Below are 21,087 nucleotides of genomic sequence, written 5' to 3'. Positions count from 1 at the left end.
GCTAGGTTAAGACCCTAAACTAGTGGCAAACTTTAACTGCTGCAAAACAGAAACTGTTCACACCTCGAAAGCGTAATGTCTAGTTTAGAAATATTAAATTTTTGGAAAATATTTCTTAAATTTTGCAATATTATAGTCAGTTATACCGAAATACGTTGATAATTTTCAATTTATTGGCACATGTGTTACAGATGACATATCACAACACAATAGTTAGGTTATGCACTAATATCGTTATTGTTTTAGCGCTAAAACAATGTTGCCGGTTGATTGAAATTAACTTATATTATTCTCTATAAGGTACTTTCAAGTACCTATAGGAAAAAATCAAGGTAAATATAAAGATGTGTTTCATAAATATTTTTAAATAAGTGGTACTTTAAAGTACCGTCCGTCAACTAAGGGTTAATATTATTTTAATTTTATTAAAACAAAACTTTTGCTTTTTTTAATTCTTAGTAATTTAAAAATTTTTAGGTACTTTCAAACAGGAACTTATAGAACAGCAGCAAAAATGGTCAAAGAGAGACACATAGACCTATTTTTATATGCGTCTGATAATCAATCGTTTACTCGTCTAAATAATCTGAACACTTTAGTTCAAGACATATCCTTTTACTACTTGACATATAGCTCAAACCATTTTGGCATAAATTTCTTTTTCAACTTTTTCAGAAGAAAATTTCTAGTAGCTCTAATGATTATTGTCTCAATTATAACGATATTATGGAAAGTATCCACTAGAGATAGTTTTGTAAACTCGGTATTTAACATATATAGAATCAATTTCCAGTCTAGCATAACAAGATTATCAAACCGCACCTCTGCTAGAATGGTATTTTCTTGCTGTTTATTATTCGCCTTTTTTGTCAATGCTAAGTACAATAGTTACTTGAGCAGCAGCTTTGCTTCGAGTGGAAGGGTGAAATTATTGGGATCTGTCAATCAGTTTCAGATGTGTAAGTATTTTGGACAAGATTGTTTTAAAATAAACCCATTTTTTATTCATTTTTCTTATTAAAATATCTTTTGCACCAATGTACTATTGGAGAAAACTTTAAAAATATTAAGAGTAAAATTAGAGAGGGATGATATATTGACAAAATCCAAACTGAATGTATCATCTTGGATGATACATTCAGTTTGGATCCATAAAAATTCATAAAGCGAACATACCACTTAGATCAGCAAAGAGGATATGAAAGCTTTAAAAACTTTAAGAAATGATGACTCCATAACAATCCTACCAGCGGATAGAGGCAATGCAACTGTAATAATGAATAAAATACAATATGAGAACAAAATTACAGATCTAATTACAAATGGACCTTATACCAAATTAACGAAGTATCCAACGAAGTCACTGGAAAACAAAATATGTATATAGAACTTTAATCAAATTTAAAAATGATCTAACATACTATCAAAGAAAATTAATGACATGTCACTACAGTAAGACACCACATTTTTATGGAGTGCCGAAAATTCATAAAGCGAACATACCACTTAGACCTATTTGTAGTACCATCAATTCTCCTTGTAGTGAACTATCAAAATTTTTATTAAACATTATAAAACCATTTGCTAATAATGATGACACATTTTAAAAAATACAAAACATTTTTTAAACAAATTATCAAATATTGAATTTAATCCAAATAATATTTTAGTAAGTTTTGACATAAACAGTTTATTTACAAATGTGCCATTACAAAACTTTAAACATAATCAAAACGAAATTAGAGAATGATATTACATTGACAACTAGGACAAGACTAAATGTATCAGCTATAATAATTATATTAGCTATAATTATTAAATGGAGTTATTGACATTATGTTCTAATAATACCTATTTTCAACTAAATAATGGATTCTATAAACAAAATTTTGGTCTAGATGGTCTAATGGGCTCTTCGTTATATCCATTATTGGCTAATATATTTATGGAGGATTTCGAAACTAATATCAATTCTAAACAAAATTTAAAACCCACAGTATGGTGGAGATATGTAGATGATTCCATACGATCAAAGAACTATATCTATAAAATACCCTGTGGTAAAATGTCATAAACGAGCATGAAACACATCAAAAACAACCAAATCATAGATATGCAAAAATGCCTTTGACAATGGTCACAGAGTACAATGGAAATTGTATTGGAAAAAAGAGACATGAAAAAGAAAAAAAATCAAATAATCAAGGCCAACCGGTCAGAAAAATATCACCAAGAAATAAGTACATAAGCACATGACAGGAAGATCAGAAATATAGCACTCTCAAAATTTATAGAATATGGTTTATAAGATAGGGACATGGGATAAAGCTAGAAGTGCAGATATACGACGGAGATGCAAGGCGGACAACATTAATAACTGGGTGAAAAACAGAAGAGTAGAATGAAACGACTACATAAGCCGAATGACAACAAATAGCCTAGTAAGGACGGCGAGAGACGGTTCCCCAATAGGAAGACGATCAGTGGGAAGACCACGAAAACGATGGAATGACAACTTACTTTAGGCACATTGAAAAACAGACAGACTCATGTATACACGAAAAGAAGAACAATAAGAAAATTTTACGCAAAATATAGCTATTTTGCTACAAGACCTACAACATCCTACAAGAACTAAGTAAATCAACTGTCAAATTGAACCCATTGTAAACCTATACAATTATAGGTTAAATCTAATAATTTCTTAATCTAACGATTTTTAACAATTTCTTCTAATTGCAATCAATTGTGATTTAATCCCATATATAATAATACTTAGTGCGATGCCACATTATGCGTTTTGACCGGATGCGTTTCCACCGCATCCAGTCAAAACAAATAGTGTGACAGGTCGGTCCGGTAGCGTTGGAAACGGATGCGTCTCCATCGCATCCGGTCAAAACGCATAATGTGACATCGCACTTAAGTAACAATATTTTAAGCTATACTTGTGTCTATACAGCCCAAATTATCTTACGACGGGACGTACGTGCCGTAGAAAAATAGACGGAGCATGTCCCTGATGTCGCCCCATTCCGTTGTACAATAAACTGGCCAATGCCAATATCAGAAGATTCTTAAACGTGCCCCATAAGACAGTCGTTTCGTCCACGCCCCCGTCGTAAAATAAATTGGGCTTAAAAATTAATAACCATTTTCAATTTCGTTGCAACACGAAACTACAGCCGTATCATCATTCCAGTTCAATCAAACTTATTAGTCTCTCATCAGGAGGCACATATGCTACTCTCTCTGACCCAACTAGGACAAACCACGGTGTGCAGTCACGGATTGCAACGAACGAAATGGCAGGGATGCCCTAGCGGCAACTGCTAGCAAAAAAACTAATACCCCAGTCTGTGGGTGAAAAAACGTGATATAATTCAGGAATTTTTGAAACCTATCAGGTGTTGTAAAGGACGATGCCAGGATTAACTTCTACTAAAATGTAACCAAAAATATTGTGCGCTTTTTTTTTAATTGCGATTTTCATTTGTTAAATTTGCAATTTTATTGATTTTTAATTTTGTAGCTTAGGATATTGATTTTAGAGGAAAACGTTTAAATAGAAAGTTGTAGCAAATTAAAAAACCTACAATTTGAGCTATGGTAAGTTTAATTTCGTTAATTGGTTATTGCAAAACAGCCTGCGAAAGGTCCAAAATGGCCGTTTTTTACAATTGCATTATTTATTGTACAAATATTTTTTTTTATTTTTTAAAGCTTTAAATTGAAGATATTTCAATTCCAAACATAAAAAAAAATGTAAAGCCAGATTAACGAATTTGTTGCTTATATATTATAAATTGTTTATCCCAAGAGGTAAAATGTCGAAGGCTATAACTTTTTGAAAAAAAATCGTAGAAAGTTGGTGAAACATCCAATCTCCTTCGAAAGAGTTATGTTTTCATATTCTGATGTAAATAAATGCGTAAAACATTTTTAAACCTCTAATTTTTGGATTTGAAAATAAGGGGGCAAATTTCGTTATAAACATTTAGAGCTGAAGCGGCCCTGTACATCCTATGAGTTTTTATCTTACATATTATTGTTGCTGAAGATGAAACGAAGGTTAATAAAAAAATAAAAAATTTCTACGACCAACTGAAGCCGAGATAATTTTTGGGTTTGCAAATAAGGGGGCAAATTTCGTTATAAACATTTAGAGTTGAAGCGGCCCTGTATATCCTATGAGTTTCTAACTTACAGATTATTGTTGCTAAAGACGAAACGAAGATTTATAAAAAAATTAAAATTTTCTACAACGAACTGAAGCCGAGATTATTGTTTTTTTTTTTCTTAAATCATGGTGCCTTTATTTATAACAATTAAGAAATTATTTTACAGTCATTGACTAAAGAAAGACTTATATTATCTTAAAATAAAAATTATTATAAAATATAATTATATTTAATTATTAAAAATTATTTTTTAAATCGGTGCTTTTGCAAACGGCCGAATTTTGCAAATCGCCCGGCTCTCTTCAAATCCGCGCGCTCGGAAAATTTTTACGTAACTGGTACTAAATGACAGAAAACAATTATTTAATAATATTACCATTATAATAATACAGTCTATTTACCACTGTATTTGTTTTTCTTTATAAACTTTTATATGTGAAATCCAAAAAGAATAGTCACTACAAGAAGAAAAAGTTTTATGTATATTATAGTAAGAAGTAACATTATTATTATTATATTTATATAACAGTGAAAAAATTCAAAATATAGTTATATATTTCATATATATGTATCATTTTTGTAATATTATTATTTCTTCAGAAATGAAATTTCACATATAAAAGTTTATCAAGAAAAACAAATACAGTGGTAAATAGATTGTATATTATAACGGTAATATTATTAAATTGTTTTCTGTCAAAATTAATAAAGTTACGTGAAAATTTTCCGACCGCGCGGATTTGAAGCGAGCCGGGCGATTTGCAAAATTCAGCCGCTCGCAAAAGCACCGATTTTAAAAATAATTTTTAATAATTAAATGTAATTATATTTTATAATAATTTTTATTTTAAGATAATATAAGTTTTTCTTTAGTCAATGACTGTAAAATAATTTCTTAATTGTTATAAATAAAGGCACTACGACTTAAGAAAAAAAAACAATTATCTCGGCTTCAGTTGGTTGTAGAAAATTTTTATTTCTTATAAATCTTCGTTTTGTCTTCAGCAACAATAATTTGTAAGTTAGAAAATCCTAGGATGTACAGGGCCGCTACAGCTCTAAATGTTTATAACGAAATTTGCTCCCTTATTTGCAAACCCAAAATTATCTCGGCTTCAGTTGGTCGTAGAAATTTTTTATAAATCTTTGTTTCATCTTTAGCAACAATAATCTGTAAGTTAAAAACTCATAGGATGTACAGGGCCGCTTCAGCTCTAAATGTTTATAACGAAATTTGCCCCCTTATTTTCAAACCCAAAAATTAGAGGTTTGAAAATGTTTTACGCATTTATTTACATCAGAATATGAAAATATAAATCTTTCGAAGGAGATTGGATGTTTCACTAACTTTCTACGATTTTTTTTCAAAAAGTTATAGCCTTCGACATTTGACCTCTTGTGATAAACAATCTATAATATCTAAGCAACAAATTCGTTAATCTGGCTTTACAATTTTTTTTATGTTTGGAATTGAAAGATCTTCATTTTAAAGCTTTAAAAAATAAAAAAAAATTATTTGTACAATAAATAATGCAATTGTAAAAAACGGCCATTTTGGACCTTTCGCAGGCTGTTTTGCAATAACCAATTAACGAAATTAACCTTACCATAGCTCAAATTGTAGGTTTTTTAATTTACTACAACTTTTTATTAAAAAGTTTTTCTCTAAAATCAATATCCTAAGCTACAAAATTAAAAATCAATAAAAATTGCAAATTTAACAAATGAAAATCGCAATTAAAAAAAAAGCGCACAATATTTTTGGTTACATTTTAGTAGAAGTTATTCCTGGCTTCGTCCTTTACAACACCTGATAGGTTTCAAAAATTCCTGAATTATATCCTGAAATCGACCTATTTTTCACCCACAGCCTGGGGTATAAATTTTCAATCTAATAGCACATAAAACAACACCCAAAAATGTTACTCTACATCCTACCAGACTGAAAACAACGGGAACCTTCTCTGGTAACACCTCCGAGGCTTCTACAATTTGCAAGCCATACGGATGCTGAGACTAAGGAAGATGAGGGAATTCTACAATTTACAATTCACGTCACATCTGCTCAGCGCGGTAAAGTTCCAACGAGACTGGTTCCCTTCATACTCCACACAGAGTAAATGTAAATCAAAAATGAATAACCATTTTCAGTGTCGTTGCAACACGAAACTACAGCCGCATCATTATTCCGGTTCAATCAGAGAGTGCAGTAAGCACCTCTACCGGTTTCAAAACTTATTAGTCTCTCACCAGGAGGCACATATGCTACTCTCTCTGACCCAACTAGGACAAACCGCGGCGTGCAGTCACGGATTGCAACGAACGAAATAGTAATATGTGCCTCCTAATGAGAGACTAATAAGTTTCGAAACCGGTAGAGGTGCTTGCTGCACTCTCTGATTGAACTGGAATAATGATGTGGCTGTAGTTTCGTGTTGCAACGAAATTGAAAATGGTTATTCATTTTTTATTTACATGGTTACTCTGATTGGAGTACGAAGGGAACCATTCTCGTTGGAACTTTACCGCGCTGAGCAGATGGGACGTGAATTATAAATTGTAAAATTCCCTCATCTTCCTTAGTCTCAGCATCCGTTATGGCTTGCAAATTGTAGAAGCCTCGGAGGTGTTACCAGAGAAGGTTCCCGTTGTTTTCAGTCTGGTAGGATGTCGAGTAACATTTTTGGGTGTTGTTTTATGTGCTATTAGATTGAAAACTTAGTTTTTTTTTAAATTTTGCTTAATTTAAAATCTTTATTCAATATTTGATTTAAATATAAAGTATTCTAATTTTAGTCAAAAATAATAAACAAAACGAGGTGAAGAGATTTTTGTATTTTACTGGATATAATAACTCTTTGGCGAGAACCTCCAATAACATGTGGCTGATTATGGATCATGACAACATAAATTCACAAGATATTCGCAAGTATATTGAAAATAATATGTCGATTTCTTACATTCAAATACAGCCCAACAACGATCTTAGAAAAGTTGAAAAATATGAGATATCAACAGAGGAACAAGTAAGCTAAATCGTAATTTTAAGTTTTAGTTTATTTATGAAATGAAATAAATTATAATGAAAGTAAATCCCACATAACAATGATGTTCGTATCATGTTCTAAGCATATACTACCAACATTCGTCGGAGTATATTCTTTTTAGTATATGCATAGTAGAATCATAGCATGTACCTTAAAAAACATACTAAATTTCATGTTCTTTGCATATACTTTAAAGTATATTCTCGTACCGAATATACTCGTGTACGTAGTAACTCGGAATATTCGTAAAAGTTTATTCTTAGAATATACCTTTATCGAATATTCTTAGCACATACTTATAAGTACATTCTTGACACATACTTATAATTGATAATTTTAAAATATCTTAAAAATAATATGTATGTATAGGAAGTATAATATTAGCCTTATAGATTATCAACTTCGTTATATTTTAGAATAATTAATAAAATTTATGTATGTAGGTAGTATTGGACGAATTTCATTTCAAAATTGTTGTATGGTAAAAAAGTTTAAACATTAATTGTATTAACGTTTATTATTAAAAATTCGTTTTCATAATTGAAATAACTTTACCATTTCGAGTTTATCACGAGCATTTTTACATTGTTGGAATTTGAATTTAGATACATTCAATTCAATACGGGAGGCTGTGATACGGGCCTTTCCAGCACCAAAGCATGCCAAAACCCACAACCAAAGGCTTTGGTGTTGCCAACCATCGAGTAAGCTTTTTCCGTCAACCTTAAAAATTCTCACTTTTATAAAAAAAAATTCCCTCCTGTTTACAAAATCTGAGAAGATATGTTTAATTATTTTCAAATATTTTGATTTTTTTAATATTTTACAATTTAGACTGGAACAAAAATTCCCCTTTGAGTTAACTTTTCCCTTTATCACCTTTTATGTTGAAAATTCCCGCAAAAAGTGAAATTTCCCTCCGTTTGGCAACACTTACCGGTGCACCGATGTTGTTATTCCACTTCCACAATACATATCCCCCTAACCCCGTCTTGTCATATTCTGACCATTTCTTACCTGAATGGAACAGGGTAGGAAACAACGGTAAAATATGAAATCGAAAATATGTATCTATGCAGTGTGGCAGTGTTAAGGATAAAGATGAAGACGAATTTTAATAAAGTACTAGGACTAAAGAACATACATATAATCTCTTTATTTTGTTTGCAGTGCTTCAAAATAGGTATAATCTATTTTGGTAACTCAATATTATTTAATAAATACATATAAGTATATAAATTTTAGTTACTCATACATAGTTTAGTTTAGCTAAATATTATAATATAATAGTTTATATAGATAACTAAAATTTGTAAATATGTACTTACTTTTTAAGTAATATTGCAGAATGTAGGTACTAACTACATTCTCATTTGCCATTAAAATATGTAAATATAATAGGTATTTGGTAGAACCAGTAGAACCTAAGATGAGATTAGGTGATGCTGAAAACATACTTCAGAGCAAAAGAGCACTTGATAGCACTTTCTTAGAATATCCTTAAAAATATATTCTTCTAATACAAAGATGTGCAGTAGTACGTTCTAAGTATATAAATAGAAGGTTTATAGCACTTCCTTGGAATATTCTAAAAAGTACGTTCTTAGTATAAACTAAAAAGATGTGCGGTAGTACGTTCTAAGTATATAAATAGAAGGTTCATAGCACGTCCTTGGAATGTTCTAAATAGTATTTTCTTAGTATATACTGAAAAGAAGTGCGGTAGTACATTCTAAGTATATACATAGAACGTTTAAGTACTGTAATGTAGTATATACTCAGTATGTATATACTCTGCACATTCGCAATGGTAATTACGCATATTCTTAGTATATACTTTTTCTGAAAAGTATGTTCTATGAATCTACTAAGAACATGAAATTGTTATGTGGGATATGATTCAGATTTCATTGCAGAACAGGGCATCTACTATGTGCTTTTATATATTTCGACTTTACCATACTCTCATCGGAGCACCTGTGTAGAGGCACTGGACTGGAATCAAATCTTTTCATCTCTTCGGTGTAAATAAAGAGACAGGAACTAAAATTCGAATTGTTATCATCTGATGCCTTTTAAGATGTAAATATACAGTAAAACAGAGTGATGAATTAGTCGATCAGGGGATATATAATTACCTCCACGACCTGTGGTTCACCGTGATAACAATCTTTAGCGAAGTAGTTCCGTTTATACGCACAAAAGTGAATAGAAATAAAATGAAAGCAACTACACCGAGAGAAAAAAATTCTTGACATAAAGAAACTTTATTTATATTTAAGAAAGATCGACTTGGCATATTGCCTAAGAAATATATCTTTGTATGTAATATATAATTTTCTAAAATATTTCAAATAAATTTTACTATAGCCAAAGGAACATATCTTAAACATGATTGAACTATCACTTTCTGGCAAACTTCAAACCCATTTATCAGAAAGAAATTACACTTGATATTAATTGATTTTATCAGTCATAAGAATATATTTTCTTGATATTACAAAACTATTCTTTCTGAGCAATAATATTCCTTCGTAAGGAATATTATTATCTTACGATTAATAATTAATGTATTTAATGTTAAGAAATATATTTCGCAGATATAATCGTATATTTAGAATTAAGTTAATATTTGTTGAAAATAGAGTGACATTACATACGGCGAAATAAATCATTGTGTTAAGGTAAAATCATTATTTATTAATAAAACAAGATATGAAACGTTATTATTACATACAAATATTTTCTCCACTCTTAAACCACTGGCTTCTACACAACAATAAAAGGATGGAGAGACAAATCCAACTTCCTCAATTTTTCCTTCTTTTGTTAATAGCACTTTGTATTTCAGCAATTCACTAAAACAAAATTGTTATGTAGAAAGAGTAAACTTATTTTAATAAAAATTTCTTTTATAATGATATAGATATTTATTTTGACAAATTTAGGAAATACAAAAAAAAACAAATACACGGCCCCACATAAGAACTATTAATACTAATAATAATCAATCATATTTAGTTCAAACATGGCATTATTTAACCTACACATCTTTGTTTTTTTTTTCTTTTTGTTAATGAAATAATAATTATTTATCTGTATAATATCATGTCACACAAACATTGTTTAGCTAAAACAAGAAGGAAAATACAACCAATGTAAAACATTGAAGCAGACATAATATGTAATTTTCTTTATTTTTATAATCTAAAAGAGACAGCATACCTAAGCATTAATAAATTTTATTACGGGAACTATTATTAGTTTACATCTTAAGTCATTTAACACATATTAACTAATTCACAGTCTTCGGCAACAAAATTTCTTAACCATTAAAATATTTATTTTAGGCTAACTGATTTCTTTATCACAAATAAATGAACAGAAAACATCCTCAGCGTTGCACCCGCCATGTTTGATATAGCGTTGTATTGTATATTTTTATAGAAGACGATGCATTCAAGAAATCTATTATAGTTGATACATAAGGCCCCGCAGTTGTTTAATAGCTCCTTTCTTAATATTGTTCTGAAGCTATATATTATATCATTCTGTTCCAGCTTTAAATTGTGGCTTATTTCCCAGTAGAATAATGAGCTCCTTTCTTTCAGAGTTGTCCATCATTATACCTAAAAAGCATTATCAATATACTATTATGTTTCTTTTATAACCATTCGGATACGCAACAATATTAGATATTATTACATCTTAAATTACTCAATTTACTTTTATTTGCGTATCTTCAAAATATCCTTTAATTTTTAAAGAACACCAACAAATCCAAAATCCATCTATATATGAACATGAACTAATATCACGCCATCTTGACAAACACTGACGATTAAATCATAAATAGTTAATCTGCGCAATTCTTTTGTGGAAAAAAATCTATTTGCAAGTAACATTTCGCCTATATGATAAAAGTTTTTATTTTATAACCACATCAATTACTACATAGGGTATTTCTGAAGAATTATTTCTTGTGGTTTAAAATATTTATTTGATTGCAAGTAAATTTCTTGTTGACAAACATAAATATATTATATTAACTTAACATAATATATTTCTTATTCTGAAAAATATTTGTAGTTTTCAATTTAAGAAAGAAAAACTTTAGAATGAGAAAATAAAAATGTAACGATTAATGTATTTCTTAGTACAGTGGAACCTCGATAAGTCGGATTAATCGGGACCACAGCCGATCCGGGTTATCGAAAATCCGAGTTAGCCGGAGAATCTGGTAAAAATTAATCAAATACATAATATGTATATTATAAATAATAAACAAACAAACATTATAATTGCAAAAATATGAAATACATAAAATATGCACAGTAATAAATTACGTACAGTTGTATAAATTATTGTTTATTTCTTGGTAAAAAACTCAGTCAAAGTGAAAAAATGTTTGTTTGGTCTGATGAAAATCGATCCGGGTTAGCCGGACTTCCGGGTTATCGGAGGCCGACTTATCGGGGTTCCACTGTATTGAAGAAATTTCTCAAATTGTTTAACCAGGAGATGCGTCTTCTTTCACGACTCCTTCTACCCTTTACTCTTCCTTGTGTTATTAATTGCAACAAGTTATAACGCCCCTCATCGCACTCATGACATGTCCCAGATATTGCAGTTTTCTAACTTTGATTGTGTTCAAAACCTTTAAATATCGCCGAGGGATAACAAAAAAAAATGAAAGAAAGTTTGACCCAGTTCTCAAAAAAGTTCGCTTTCACTGGCATACGCACAACTGAGCTTGCTCGCATTGAATGAGACGCCGAGCAATACAAGTATTATGAATGAATTGACTGTAGCATATAATAATAATATGTTTTGTTAGCTCCCCTTTATTCGCTGAATGAAATAATTTCATATATGAAATATCTTTGAGATATACTTCATATGAATCTAATATCTGTGTTGAGGATTATTCTTCTATCCTTTCAATATGTTTGCTCTATATTGAAATTTCAGTATTTCGTTTATCTCTGTTCAGTACATAATATACATGTATATTTAACAAAATTGTATTATTGAAACAAAACAAACAATAGCTCGCAACACAAAACAACAAAATTTAGCTCTAATTTTTGAAGTCATACCTCTTTAGGCACGATTAGGAAAAATGTTAAGAGTGAATTTTTATAAAAGGGACAGTAAGAAGTATGCGCATACCAACATTATGAAGTTAGTTTCGAAATCTTTTAAGTGAATAAAGTGTGAAAAAATATATTGGTGTTTTTACTAAATACATTTATTATAATTTTTGTATCTTTCAATTTGTCTTCGTTGGGAATAGGATAATTAGTATTAAAATATGATGAAAAAAGAAAATTAAAAATTTGTGTAGAAAATCTCACGTTTTTTAGATTTTCTATAATTCATCAAGGGAAATGGTAGGGGAGCAAAGTATGCTAAATGTGCAGTCACTCGAGCGCTTTGGGGACCTATTGGGTTGTGAAGAGTAGGTCCTAAAACCAAAAAAATTTAAGTAAAGTTTTCCATGTTAATGGGGACTTGTCCATTTTTAATTTAATTTTCCATTTCCCACAATTATTTTTTTTAGATTATAGCGCCATCTATCCACAATTCGAAAAAATGTCTCGAATAAAAGTTACGTATTTTTACGTAAGAAATCCAAATCTGCAATAAAAAATGGGGCTCCCATTTAATATTTTAAAGTAACCCCCACCCCACCTCCGTGGGGGATCGTGTTTGTGTCCATTCGATAGATTTTTCAAAAATATTGAATAAGTGTATTTTTCAGTTTTTCGATCTGATGTTCATTTCTCGAAATATCGCGGGATTCGTATTTAAAATATTAAATTCCCCCCACCCCTCTCTGTGGGAAGTCGTGTTTGGTATCATTCGATAGATTTTTGAAAAATATGGAGTACGTATTTTTTAGTTTTTCGATCTGTCATTCATTTCGCGAAATATTCGCTTTTTTCTTGTGAAATTTTGGGACTCACCCATTTTCTTACGCCCCACTCAAATCGTCAGATTTTTGAAATATACACTCTTTTGCAGGTAGTTAACTTACCTTATCTTAATCTGACAATTTCGAGTATTTCTAAGGACAGATTTTTTTTCGGCTCCTCCTTAACGAACTCCCCTGCATTAAGAGCCAATATATGGTAGAGGTACATTTTCAGGGTACAAGGTTTCTCCCCGTGTAATAATATGACGCGCTCGAGTAACTGCAAAAATCCCCGCTTGGGCCCTCCTACCAAAAGTAATTGCGGGGAGGCTACAGTTCATAAAAAATGACGTATTAACGTTATTTTTAATTTTTGGTATTATTTTAAGTATTACAATTAGTCTAATATTTAAACAAAAATACAATTAAACTGTTTAAAATATATTTATTTAGAACTATAACATAACTTGTTATGTGCGTACAAATTACACACCCTTTTTTGTTTTAGATGACCGGAATCAAGTACAAAGTGGCTGCAAGAAGGGGATTTCTTCTTACCGAAAACATGAACTATTGGATTGAAGTTATTCATCAAAGTGGTTTATTGGAAAAGTGGAAGTTTGAACAAGCCATACCCTTGAAAAAAGTAGTAGTTGAGAAACCATCTGCAATATTTACACACAACTTAAAAGTCGTTTATCTACTGGGTGCTTTTTATATATTGAATGTGGGGTATATCATTTCTGCATTAGTATTTATTATTGAAGTGTATGCATTTAAACATTAATTTAGCAAAAGTTATTGTCAATAGAAAATTTGATGTTGAAATAACTGTAACAAAACAAATCCTTAAGCTGCGCCTCTGGAGGGTTGCTGTGAGATGCGTATTGTCAACCACCAACACATATGGCCTCTCAGAGCCCGGTACCTACATGGTCCAATGCCCTAATTTTGTATGGTCCGAATATTTTGTTTATATTTTAAGGCTTTGCAGATGTGAATAGAACACACAGACAGTCGCTTTTGCTTGTATTTAGTTAACGATCGACCTTTGTATGGTAAACACGAAATACACAGCTCCATCCCATATCGTAATTTTCATTAAACCCTCTGAGATTATTTATTAATAGTAACATTTATGTTTGGCTATCAAAAAAGATGATAAAAGTCATAAAATCTATATATATGGAAGTAGAATGCCAAGTACAAATAAATGGAGAAAGATTTCAGAGATTTTCAGAGATAAAAGACATTTATGTTTGGCTATCAAAAAATATGATAAAAGTCATAAAATCTATATATATGGAAGTAGAAGGCCAAGTACAAATAAATGGAGAAAGATCAGGCACTTTTAAATGGGATAAGGGAATTAAACAAGGAGATGGACTAAGCCCCTCTTGTTTATAATAGTCATGGGTACTTTAATCAAAAATACCAAAGATCAAACAAGAAACCTTCAATACATAGTAGGATATAAAAACTTAAATGCAAGAAAGATCAACTCCCTTCTATACGCTGATGATATAGTTTTAATCACAGACACAGTAGAGAAAATGCAGAAACTAATAGATATTTGGCAAAAAGAGATTCATAAATTAAAAATGGAAATGAACCTCAACAAAACAAAACTTATGATAATAAATGAAGATGAGAAAAGAGAAAGGAATACTAATATAATAGTAAAGGAAAAAGTAATAGAACATGTATCTACTTTTGAATATTTGGGAAATATAATAACAGATGATGGGAAAACGGACTTGGCAATAAGTAATAAACTGAAGAAGGCAACTAGCGTGTACTACTCTTAAATAATACAATTTTTGGAAAGTCAGAAATAAGCAACAAAACTAAACTCAGAGTATATAACAGCATAGTAAATCCGATAATGACATATGGGGCGGAAACATGGATTGTCCAAAAGAAACATGAATCAATGATAAACGCGACCGAGATGAAATACATGAGAAGAATAGCCGGAGTTACGAAGTTTGACAGATTCAGAAATGAAGATATAAGAAGAGAGCTGGAACAAGAACCGATAATTAGGAAGATCGAAAACAAACAATTAAGCTGGTTTGGACACATACAACGAATGGAGCAAAATAGACTTACAAAGAAGGTACATGAAGCCAAAATGGGAAACAAAAGAAAAAAGGGAAGGCCGAGGAAGACATGGATGGACCAGATCCAAGATATAGGTGAAAGGAGACACATCAGTATGAGGGATATGACGAACCTGGCCACCAATAGAAGCAATTGGAAGAAGTGGATAAAAGGCGGAACCCGACATCCGACGCCCTGAAGGGCACTAAGGATTATGAGAAAGAAGAAGAAGATGTTTGGCCATCCAACGTATATTATGTTATACCTACTATGTTTTATTCTTAAGGTGATACAGTAGCGATCAACAGGTAGCCAAAACGCGTTCCAAGATTGCGGCTGTAATTTTGAATATTTTTTCGAGATATTTGGCACACGTATTCGTAATATAATAAAGAATGGCGGTACAGAGCCCAATTTGAAAAATATATTAATATGTGGAAATTACTCTGTAATTAAATAAAATATTAAAAAATCGAGCCTGTACCGCCATTAAGAAGAACAAAAAAATACACTTTCTTCATTTAAACTTTTTTATCCGATGCCTAGATTTTGTGTCATTTTGGAACTACTAATGAAATAAAAAATTTTAGTAGTTCCAAAATGACACAAAATCTAGGCATCGGATAAAAAAAATTATTTGAAGAAAGTGTATTTTTTTGTTCTTCTTAATGGCGGTACGGGCTCGTTTTTTAATATTGTATTTAATTACAGAGTAATTTGCACATATTAGTATATTTTTCAAATTGGGTTCTGTACCGCCATTCTTTATTATATTACGAATATGTGTGACAAGTATCTCGAAAAAATATTCAAAATTGCAGCCGCAATCTTGGAACGCGTTTTCGCTACTTGTTGATCGCTACTGTTTCCTCTTATATCAAAAGTTACTCATTGGTTCGGTAATACCCGTTTCAGGTCTGTGGGACTGCCATATTATTTTTATACATATTTTTAAAGTCGTAGAATTTGTTACTTTTATCTGGCATTGACTTTCACAAGTAACTAAACACACGCGTGGAGCGACCCGATATAGCATTGCAAAAGACACGGTTGTAGGCCAAAATCCAGAGGTAAACGTCGGAAAATGTCTCATCTAGGATATTAAACTGAGGGGAAATCGATATACAATACTAACATCAGACCCATAAAGGCAAAATAGAAAGCTGTAGAAGTGTAGGAAGAAGACAAAAGTTTATTGGTTAAAAAACACTGATGAATGGACTCAGATGTCAAATGCAGGTCAATTATTTCATGTCGCAGCCCTCGCAATGGTGATCGCCAAAGTCGGATAATTCCGATAAGGCACGTAAAGAAGAGGTGGCCAAAGAAAGGCCATAGAGAGGAATTCGTAATAACAAGCACTTTCGAAAAACTATGAGACATAATGTTCATTGACCCGATAGGCTTATTTCCAAGAAGCAAAGATGGAAACTGATACTGCATAATAATGCTCTGCGAATTACCAAAGTAAGCAAAAAGCATTCCAGTTCATTACACGGATTCATATACAATAGCCAGAAGAATTTTTGAAAACTTCTTACCTACTTACGGACTAAGAGACAAATTAGAACAGATGAAAGTACGGAATATAGAATGAAAGAGTGTCGAATAATTTGACAAAAATACTCGATATTCGACACACCTTCAGGGCCGCCGAGAGGGATGAGCAGGCCCCGGTAAGGAGTAAAGAGCGGGCCCCTGCCAAAAGTAAAGAGCGAGCCCCCGCCAAAAGTAAAGAGCGAAAAAAAAACTTTTGACTTTTTATAGAAATAAAATTATTAATAATAAACAATAAGAAACATTTCAAATATAAATTTTTAAAATTTTTGATTATATTTATAATAGTGAAATTATTTATAACACAGGTGCTTTTCTATGATTTTACCAAATCATTCTCAATGAACAATGTTACTAGGCCAGTTAAACCATCCTGTTTCATTGTAGATCCCGTAGCATTTTTTATGCGAGAAAGACAACAAAGGATCCTTCCCCTTCTAAGACTGTCACCGCTAATGTGAAAAATATTCGTAACGCAATAATATAACGCAATAATATAACAACGTTAGAAAATAATGATTCCAATTTCAGATGTTTAATTTTATTAATAGCCCAATAAATGACCGTTTTGGAGTGTAATTTTCAGGGGCAACTCCGAATTGCATGAAAATTTGGATTTAGGTTCTACTTACGCTCCACTTAAAAGTTGACTTTGTGCAGTTGGTTGCTTTTACTTGGGGGGTGACATTTACCCATTCTCAGAGGGTGAAAAACGCGTGTTAAAAATAAGGCCGGAAATGGATAAATTTACTTATTTTAAGCACCTTTTGTTCTATAAAGCTTTTTACGTAAGTCAATACTTTTCGAGTTATTCGCGATTTAAAATGTTGATTTTTCGACAAAAAAACTACGTTTTCAAATAGTTTTTCCCAAATAACTAAAAAAGTTAATATTTTATCGAAAAAAATATTTTTAGCAAAAGCGTAGCCTATAGAAAAACGAAAAAAAAAAATTTGTACCAGTTAAGTCCACAAATTAAGTAGAAGCAAAGTTGTAGCTCATGAAAAATACGTTCTTATTCGTCTAATTCCAAATCGAATATTTCAACGCGAAGTCATCGAAGAGAGAAGCGTTTTTCGGAAAAACCTTATTAACATTTCTAAAGTATCGAAAAAACCTTATTATTTGTTTTGTAAAAAATTTTACAGCATCAAAAATAAACGAGTTGCACTGAAAAAAAAGATGGCCCCTTTTTTTGGTAAAAAAAATTGTGAAAACCTCCCTCTATTTAGCACCCTAAAAGAAATTAATCGTTTAGCTTTACCATCTATTTTAACTGTATGTGTATTGTTTAATATGATCTGTAAGTTTGATTGGTTTGAAGTGCTTATTTTTGAAAACATTTGGTTTTATAGTAAAAAAAAATTTTCTAAAAATTTTTGAAAAATTTCATTTTTTCAAAATAACTTAAAAAGTATTAGTGATAAGAAAAATCTTAAAGAGTAAAAAAATGTAGGTTTTGCTATTATAAATATGCTAGCTTCATTTTGTTTCTCCGTAAGACAAAAATTGGTTAAGATATGGCTGTTCAAAATTTGCATACACTCGTGATTAGTGACCCATTCAAGCTTTCTCAATTATAACCCTTTCAAAAATAAACACTTTAAACCGGTGAGACTGACAGATCATATAAAAAATAGATAGTTAAGTAAATTGTTTGTAAAGCGGTAGCGATTAATTTCATTTGGGGATCTAAGCACGGCGAGATTTTCATGATTTTTTACAAAAAAAAAGAGGGCCAACTTTATTTTGAGCGTAACTCGCTTATTTTTAATGCTAAAACTTTTGTTAACAATTAAAATAAAGCTTTTTATAAACACTTTAAAAAAGTTTAAATAGGTTTTTCCCGAAAAGTGCTTAATTTTTCGGTGATTTCGCCTTGAAATATTCGATTTGGAATTAGAAGTACAAAAACTCATAATAACTTAGAAGTACAAATTTAAAGTCTTCTGTATTTTAAAATAGTTCAAACGACCCCTGACGTCACATAATTTAACTATAATGATTCCGTTTATGGTTATATTTAGGTATATTCTTCTTCTTCTTCTTTAGTTTATTGACCTCCACCTACTTGGGTATTTGGCCAGCTCGTCGTCGCGGAATAAAGGAAAATATTTATATTCTAATGACATTTATCGTATGTCGTTGTAATAATATATACCAGTTTGTTAAGATTGGAGTTTGATATAGTTATTGAAGGAAAGAAAAGAAGGTTTACTATGGAAAATAAAACCATTTTGTAAAAGTACTTTTCTATGAATAGTTCAAACGATACAAAATACTTGTAACGTCACATAACTGCATTTTCTTCTTCTTCTTCTTCAAGTGCCATCTTCGTTCCGAAGGTTGGAGATCATCAGGGCTATACGTATTTTCGAAACTGCTGACCGAAACAATTCGTTGTTGCTACAGCTATACCATTCCCGTAGATTCTTTAGCCAGGAGTTTCGTCTTCTTCCTATGGACCTTTTTCCTGCTATCTTCCCCTGCATAATTATTCGAAGCAGTTCATATCTTTCGCCTCTTGTAATGTGTCCCAAATATTGCAGTTTTCGTTTTTTGATCGTAAATATGACTTCCTTTTCTTTATCCATTCTTCTCAAGACCTTGACGTTTGTGACTCTCTCCGTCCATGATATTCTCAAGATTCTGCGATACGTCCACAGTTCAAATGCCTCCAATTTTTTAATATCAATCTTTTTCAGCGTCCATGACTCCATTCCGTAGAACAGCACAGAAAGTACGTAACATCTCATCAGGCGAAGTGTTATTTCAAGGCTCAAATCTCTTCCACAAAACACTCTCTTCATTTTAGTGAATATGGATCTGGCTTTTTCTATTCTAATTTTGATTTCTGTTGGGCTATCGTTGTCTTCATTTACAAAAGTGCCTAAATATTTGTATTTGCTGACTCCATCGATAATTTCGTGTTGATTTCGATATTACCATAAATTTAGTTTTTTATGTTCAAAGATAGTCCATATTCTTCGCTGCAGTCTGCTATCTTATTCACCAGTGTCTGTAGCTCTTCAAGTGTTTCTGCGATCAGAAGGGTGTCGTCGGCAAATCTCAGATTGTTTAATCTAAAACTATTTATTTTAATACCTATGGATTGCTCAGAGAGTGTTCCATTCATTACGTCTTCGGAATAGAGATTAAACAGGGTTGGTGATAGTATACACCCTTGTCTCATACCTCGCTTTATTTCAATTTCTTCAGTGGTATTATTCTCTACTCTCACTACTGTTTTCTGATTGTAGTACATATTTGCTATTAGTCGGATGTCTCGTTTATCCAAATTCTCTTCTGTCAGGAGTCTGATTAGATGATCATGCCGCACTTTATCAAAGGCCTTGTTATAATCTATGAAACACATGAATACATCTTGATTTATGTCAAGACATCTTTGAGACATAACGTTCAGTGCAAACAACGCCTCTCTTGTTCCGAGTAAATTTCGGAATCCAAACTGGGTATCATTGATGTCCATTTCCAGTTTTCTGTGTATTCTAGTGTGTATAATTTTCAGGAATATTTTCAGTACATGGCTCATCAAACTGATTGTACGGTAATCACTACATTGTTTGGCATTCATCTTTTTTGGTATAATAACAAAGGTGGATAAAAGCCATTCTTGTGGTATTTTTCCTGATGTATAAATGCTATTGAAAAGTTCAACTAAAATGTGGATCGAGTCTTCTTCTATCAGTTTAAGGATTTCCGTTGGTATTTCATCTGGACCTGGGGCTTTACCGTTTTTCATTCTTTTTAGTGCGTACATTACTTCCTCTTCCGTTATTTCTGGACCTTCGTCTCCTTGTATGTTACTTAGTTCAGATTGTTGTCTATCATCTGCAAAGAGTTCTTCAACATAGTTTTTTCATGTCTTCAAGTGCATTTTCTACTGACGTTTATAATGTCTTATTTAAAATTATATAGAATTTTGACCAGAAAAGCGACCAGACCAGAAAAGCGACCAGACCAGAAAAGCGACGGGACCAGACGAAATACCGAATGAAATAATAAAGCTCTTCGAAAATTCAGGTAAAAGATCTCTCCTTCATCTTTTTAATAAAGTTTATCAAACTGGCTATATACCAACGGATTGGCTGCTGTCGACTTTTGTGACGATACCTACAAAAGCAAACGCGAAAAGATGTAGTGACTACCGAACCATTAGCTTGATGAGTCATGTTTTAAAGATATTTCTACGAATTTTGCACTCTAGGATGTACCAAAAAATAGAAGAACAGCTTGGTGATACACAGTTTGGATTCCGCAA

The 21,087-nt window shown here is 31.5% G+C and overlaps 1 protein-coding gene across 1 annotated transcript; it reads left to right on the top strand.

Annotated features, from left to right (window-relative positions):
* Window positions 1–481: 481 nt before the first annotated feature.
* On the top strand, window positions 482–14,232 carry LOC114332549 (uncharacterized). The gene is made up of 3 exons (XM_028282386.2): window positions 482–959; window positions 6,978–7,207; window positions 13,654–14,232. The coding sequence occupies exons 1-3, from the start codon at window positions 515–517 to the stop codon at window positions 13,930–13,932; spliced, it is 954 nt and encodes a 317-aa protein (XP_028138187.2). The 5' UTR covers window positions 482–514; the 3' UTR covers window positions 13,933–14,232.
* The last annotated feature ends 6,855 nt before the right edge of the window (window positions 14,233–21,087 follow it).

Source organism: Diabrotica virgifera, chromosome 5 (assembly GCF_917563875.1).
Source record: "Diabrotica virgifera virgifera chromosome 5, PGI_DIABVI_V3a".
Classification (NCBI taxonomy): Eukaryota; Metazoa; Arthropoda; class Insecta; order Coleoptera; family Chrysomelidae; genus Diabrotica; species Diabrotica virgifera.
Note: the sequence above shows the minus strand (reverse complement) of the source record. Positions and strands in the feature narration are given on the sequence as shown.

Coding starts and splice junctions, on each gene's coding strand:
- LOC114332549 (XM_028282386.2), top strand. CDS start 515: ATGGTCAAAGAGAGACACATAGACCTATTTTTATATGCGTCTGATAAT. Junction 960..6,977: donor TGTCAATCAGTTTCAGATGT/GTAAGTATTTTG, acceptor TTCTAATTTTAG/TCAAAAATAATAAACAAAAC. Junction 7,208..13,653: donor AGATATCAACAGAGGAACAA/GTAAGCTAAATC, acceptor TTTTTGTTTTAG/ATGACCGGAATCAAGTACAA.